At 35.5% G+C, this 5,823-nt stretch overlaps 2 protein-coding genes across 2 annotated transcripts in view; both read right to left on the reverse strand.

Annotated features, from left to right (window-relative positions):
• The window catches only part of LOC107695047 (two pore calcium channel protein 1-like), an 8,631-nt gene extending 6,977 nt beyond the window's left edge, over positions 1–1,654 (reverse strand). Inside the window, exons 1-3 of the mRNA XM_016494830.1 lie at positions 1,396–1,654; positions 560–642; positions 357–471 (exon numbers count right to left, since the gene is read on the reverse strand). Of these exons, the coding sequence (XP_016350316.1) occupies positions 357–471; positions 560–642; positions 1,396–1,500 (303 nt within the window). The 5' untranslated portion in view covers positions 1,501–1,654. The remainder of the gene's footprint in view (positions 1–356; positions 472–559; positions 643–1,395) is intronic.
• Positions 1,655–2,290: 636 nt separating this feature from the next.
• Positions 2,291–5,823, reverse strand: part of LOC107695048 (transmembrane protein 246-like) — a 4,759-nt gene continuing 1,226 nt past the window's right edge. The window contains exon 2 of the mRNA XM_016494831.1: positions 2,291–4,471. Coding sequence (XP_016350317.1) covers positions 3,113–4,303 — 1,191 coding nt within the window. The 5' untranslated portion in view covers positions 4,304–4,471 and the 3' untranslated portion in view covers positions 2,291–3,112. The remainder of the gene's footprint in view (positions 4,472–5,823) is intronic.

Raw genomic sequence — 5,823 nt, forward strand, 5'->3', positions numbered from 1 at the left:
ATGTCGTAAAAGCTCTCTTTTATGTTGCTAGCCAAATTATGCACTTGGAGAGTACAGTATATTGCAAATTCAATCAGTGTTAAAACATTTAAAACAATGTATTATATATAAAAATGTTAAATATACAGTGTCAGTGTTTAGGAAGTTTCCCTGTTTACACAATCATAGGCAATTTTTCATTTCAGAATATAGAGCATAATACATGCTTTATAGTTAAATAAAGATAGAAACAGTGAGCATCCAAGAAATATTCAACCACCCATTCACAAAACTACACAAAGGTCTGAAACGAAATACACATTGGATAAATGATTAAACCACTGCTTGGCTGAATACATTTTAAATGTAAGTCATACCCATATAGGAAGTGGCACAACAGCAGGATCCTCAAAGAGAGCCAGAGCAAGATTTACAATGATGAATGTGTATACCAGCGTCTGCATGAACCAGTGATTGTACAACAAGTACAGCCTGTGGAATATTTTACAGATATTATTATAATACATAATCTAGTAATAGTCCAAGTTATGTAAATGATTGCTAGAACATCATCTCTTACCTCACAGCCTGCGGTGAAGTATCAAAAAAGATGTTCCTGTTATACTGGGCATCTGACACATAGACTGTGGCAAGGTCGAATTTCTAAAACAACATCAGCAAAAACCAGAGACCAAAAAGAGTGAATATAAACCAGTTTGATAGGCCATTATAGTCCACATAAAATAATTTATTTATCCACCTCACCTTTTCTAGTTCATTTTAAATGCTTCTGTGGAGTGACAAATGGATTTATAAAAGTGCAAATATTCCATGTAATCTCTCAATTAATATCATTTCATAAAATCTGCATAAATAACACTTAATAAATTAAATAATTAGCAAAAGGCTGTGTAAAACTGAATTAAATGGAGTGGCACACCATAGGTCATATCAGCTTATCAAAACTATTTTGTATATTTTTGTTCCTATAACACCTTTTCAAACTACAGCCATCACTTAAAACCCTTTGAAAAAAATAGGATTAATATGTGCATGGTTATTCTTACAGTTAACAGTTTAGTCCATGCATAATTACGTTTGTATGGCAGACTATCATAACAATGCAGTTCTCTACAAATGATAAACAATTAACAAGTAAAGAACGTCTGAAATGTTTGCAAAAGGCTAACTTTTTTTAGTGCTTCTCTTTTTTTATCTTGACAAGGAAGATGGTGCGTTAAGTTCAAGAGACTTTCTATCCCAAATTAATCAACCAAACAATCTAAACTTAGAATCAGAGTTCCATCTATTAAGCTGAGCTTGTTTTTTAAACCCATCTGTTTAGATTTTTACATTTTGCGGCTCATTGATGAGGACAAGTTTTCAAGAACACCATATCCACGTAACATAACTTACCTCTGTCATCTCATCTGAAGGGTTACTGGACACATTATTTCCTCCATTGGTTAAAACTTTATCCTTTGATAAAGCATGGCCCTTTGGTTTTTCGATCTCAGACATTTTTCTCTATTCCTCAAACTTTCCCTGTCCTTACGCAGCTGATACAGAGCCAGTTCGCAGGAAATCCCGTCTGGAAAAAGTTCATCTTGCAAACGAAGCGAATTTACTCATCCTAGTATGGCGAAGGCCTCGCTATTACAACTTTATGATCCACGCCTTCATATATGGAAAATCACCGAACGTCACAATGACCTAATTAATATTTAGTAGACAAGCCATCTCACCAATCAACGCGAGGATGATCTATTTAATATTAAAAAGCACAGCCTTCCACTGAGGAGATGCCTTGCTTTGATAGGATGAACGCCATATCTAATTAATATTCACAAGATGAGGCCTCGCCATAGTAGTATTTGATTGGCTAAATCCCGCATATTCCAAAAGGTGGAAATGTCTTATTTGGCTTTAACCTCCAAATAAACAATTATGGAGCGAATAATATAAATTGTCAAGAACATATATAAGAATTCAATATACTATTTCTTTAAAACGGAGTACGCAATGATGTGTATTTTGACCGGTCATGTGACTGAATCCAGCGGAAATAGCGGAGAGGATCCACAGGCTCAAGAAAACACCCCAACGACTGTTATGATTAACCCATTGTTCCCTTATGTTTACGCTGTAATTTACTCTGAGATCTCAACACAAGAGGAACACCACAACATCATATAATTTATTATCAACTTGTATGTATGTATGTATGTATGTGGGTGTATATAAAAACAGTGAAACGCAGAGCCTGTATAAAAATAAAAAAAAGACACCAACAACTGTAAAATTTAAAATAATATTTATTTTCTACCAAAAGCGATTTCTATAAACGCCATAAATTGAGAGATCAATACAAGTCCATGCAAACAATCTCTCTCTCTCTTTTAATGTAAATAAATCAGTATCTGGGGATATTTTTATCTTAATTTTAAAGTGTTTTGACTGTGCAAACTTGCCATTAATTTATGGTTGATATAAAGTCATTTTCATAACCCTATTAATTCCCTTCTGATGCAAAAAATCAATTTTTATGCACTGTAAATAGACAAAAGTTGATAACATTATTTTAAAAGACAAGCAGCATTCTAGGTGTAAATCTCAAAACTTGATTAAAAACTAGTTTTCTGGAAAACAACCAGCTATGATTTCTTTAAACATAATCAAATTTCAGCCATGAAATATAAAATTATTTTATTACTGGTGTGGTATATAAACGAAACCAGGAAATTCACTAATGAAAGATAATGATCATTCTAGCAGATGCAAGTAATAATAATAATAATAATAATATATCAATCTCAAATATATAAAATTGTAAAGACTGCAAAATTGAAACATCCCATTCTTTAGTCAAGATAGAAATGTGTATAAAAATACATCACATTCTTAAAGCATCGGTGTCCGAAGCTGCAGCAAACAAGGGGTCACATATATAAAACTTCTCTAAGTTTTATTTTTGTTATTTATATCCAAATAAATAAGTGTATGTGAGTATAGACCATTTTTGGGCCCCAATCTAATTGTTATTGTGTCTAACTTCTCAATGAGTATGTGTTAAAACCGTGCCTGAAATATGTTTTATATTTAACTTGACATGTTCTATGAGAACAATCTGATGTCATATTAATCTTGGTGGAACGGGGTTCGTCCTGATGGATGAGTAAGCTCCAATATGCTTGATGAGATTGGGTTCAACACTGTGTGCCTTCTCACCTGGCCTCGATCTGGCTATCTTGTACAGCACCATGTCTTTCGCATTTCCCTGAGCACAGACAGCCTGGTCCAGGTATTCGGCAGCTCGAATGGAAGCGTTACCTGGATAAAGCATAGCAGGGGTGCAGCATTCAGTGGCTGGACACACAGCATACAGCTGAGGTGAAAGCCGTCTGATCTCCAGGAGATAGTGCCTCCCTGCCAGCTCAGCCACGGCCATTACGTAGAGAGCCAGAAAGAGAAAATGAAGAGCTGAGAAGGTAAAAGAAAGAGGTGTATAGTGAGATAACAACAGGAGGAGGATTGTAGCCCCAAACAGGCCGAGACCCATCCATTCTAGAATGCGATAAGGCTCTGGATTCCAGTATCTCTGCAGACGTTCTGGATGGTAGAGTTTTATGTATAAAGTATTAAGCGCAACTCTCCGCGACAGTATGTTTTTAACCGATGGAAAAAAATCTGTCAAGGGAAGTGCATCATCCTCCAGGACAACAACGTTTTTCGGCCTCATCAGGTCCCATCCTTTGCGTAGACAGTAAACATAATCTCTTTTCTCCTTCTCGAAGATGTTGGCCACGTCTCTGTTCTGCCACCTTTCATCTGGAGAAAGTCTAACAACCAAAAACTGTTTCTCCAAAAGCAGAGCATCCTCATTTAAAGTGGGACCGCTTTCGACGTCACAGAGCATGACCTCAGCACATGGTTTTTCGCCACACGATTTGAGGAGAGAATGGAGCTGTTGTGCAACTTGTAACAGGTAGTGATAGTCCCTCCCCTCTGCTCTCCTGGCTGTCACGACAGTGACCAAGAGATCCGGATTCTTGGCAACTTTTTCCAACGGGTCTTTCAGGCTTTTCGTAGAAGCTGCTGCTTCCCAGAAATGCAGGGCTTCCTGGCCTCTGGCGTAGCTTTCTTGTAGTGCTACATCACTTAGTGAATCAAGATAAACAGTCTTTAAAAAATAATATGAGTAAAGGAGACGATGACAGCATATAGGTAGTATCACTCCAAAGGTTAAAACACACAAAAGCAGCCCTTGAGCTACTGGGCTTGACCAATGAAAGTGTTTGCTGGTACAAGTCCTCCATCGAGGCATCTGTGTCCGTTTAAATTGAGATCACAATTCACTTCCGTGGCAGTTCAATACAGTGTTGAGCACAGGTGGAGGGATGGGGGATACAGATTTGAGCTGACAAGCAGTAAAAAACTGTCACATATGAACTTTAGAGAGCCTTTTCAAGATGTTTCCATATATGACCTGTATCTGTAGACAAGAGTGATATAGACAGTCATACTCTCATTCTTTTTGTAAATAATACATTAAATATTACTCAAAACATTCTAGGTTATTCCACGCAGTGGGTAGCGTTTGAATTATGAAAAAAATATTTTTACAGTAAAATAAACCTTTTTTTTTTAAGTTTGACACTTTAAAAGAAGGGGCATTCCACAAATATTTTGGGATCAGTAAGATTTGTAATTTTTTTTTTTTAAAGAAGTCTCTTCTGCTCATTAAGAAGACATGCCAATAAAACTTTGATTAAGCTGTATGACTGGAATTTTTACTGGAAGTGCAGTTTAAAGGTTGAATTTAACATATATTTCATTTTATTTCAGCTAACTAATATACTACAATTATAATACTATAGTGTTTCGTTGAGGAATGAATAATTCGTTTATCATTTGTAAATGAAAACACAACACGTTCATTTATCGTCACACACTGGCGTTAATACAATCATAAAGTCAAAACTTTAATTGGCATAATTGTCAGGCGTTTACAGTATTTGCAAAAAATATGGTAGCATATTAATAATAATTATACAGAACGTTAATTAGGTAAAGCGATACACGAATTGAAAGGGGAAATACAACAATAAATATAATAAAAATAAATATATAGCCCTAAACAGTTAACATAATAATAATAATAATAATAATATTATTATTATTATTATTATTATATTATTATATTACAGTTTAATAATAATAATATACAAATATTAAATAAAAAGACACGATCAGTTAACAAATTTTCAAGACTGTGGGATGGATAAAAATGTTTTATCATCTATGATAATCCCAGGTTGCTATGGTTTGTTTATGCATTAAACCATAGTCATGGCCAAAAGTTTTGGCAGTGACATAAATGTTGTGTTTTGCAAAGTTTGCAGCTTAAGCTGTTGTGGTGTTCATGCACATTGTTTCTAGATTATTGTGTAGAGTGATCAGATGCATCTTCTTGGCGCCGTGTGGTTTCTCGGTTTGGCCTATTTGAGCATCCATAAACAACACAAAACACAGGCATTTTGAGTTTCTGCTGGTGATTTCTATGGAGAGAAAAATCACTTCCTGCCCTCCAGCTGCATTTCGTGCGTCATCAGTGACGTCATGTGCAAACAACCTATTAAACTCGTGGCCACTATAAATGGATGTTGTTCTTGTTCCCTCAACATAGGATCTTGAGGTCACGACTTCACATCGACATAAGGATGTCGTTACCTCGACAAAATTATCTTGTGGCCACAACAGTTTATCACGTTCCCACAAGTTAAAGGGGTCATATGATGCGATTTAAATTTTTCCTTTCTCTTTGAAGTGTTACAAGCTCTTGGT

This window comes from Sinocyclocheilus anshuiensis, unplaced genomic scaffold (assembly GCF_001515605.1).
Source record: "Sinocyclocheilus anshuiensis isolate Anshui unplaced genomic scaffold, SAMN03320099.WGS_v1.1 scaffold26, whole genome shotgun sequence".
Taxonomy (NCBI): domain Eukaryota; kingdom Metazoa; phylum Chordata; class Actinopteri; order Cypriniformes; family Cyprinidae; genus Sinocyclocheilus; species Sinocyclocheilus anshuiensis.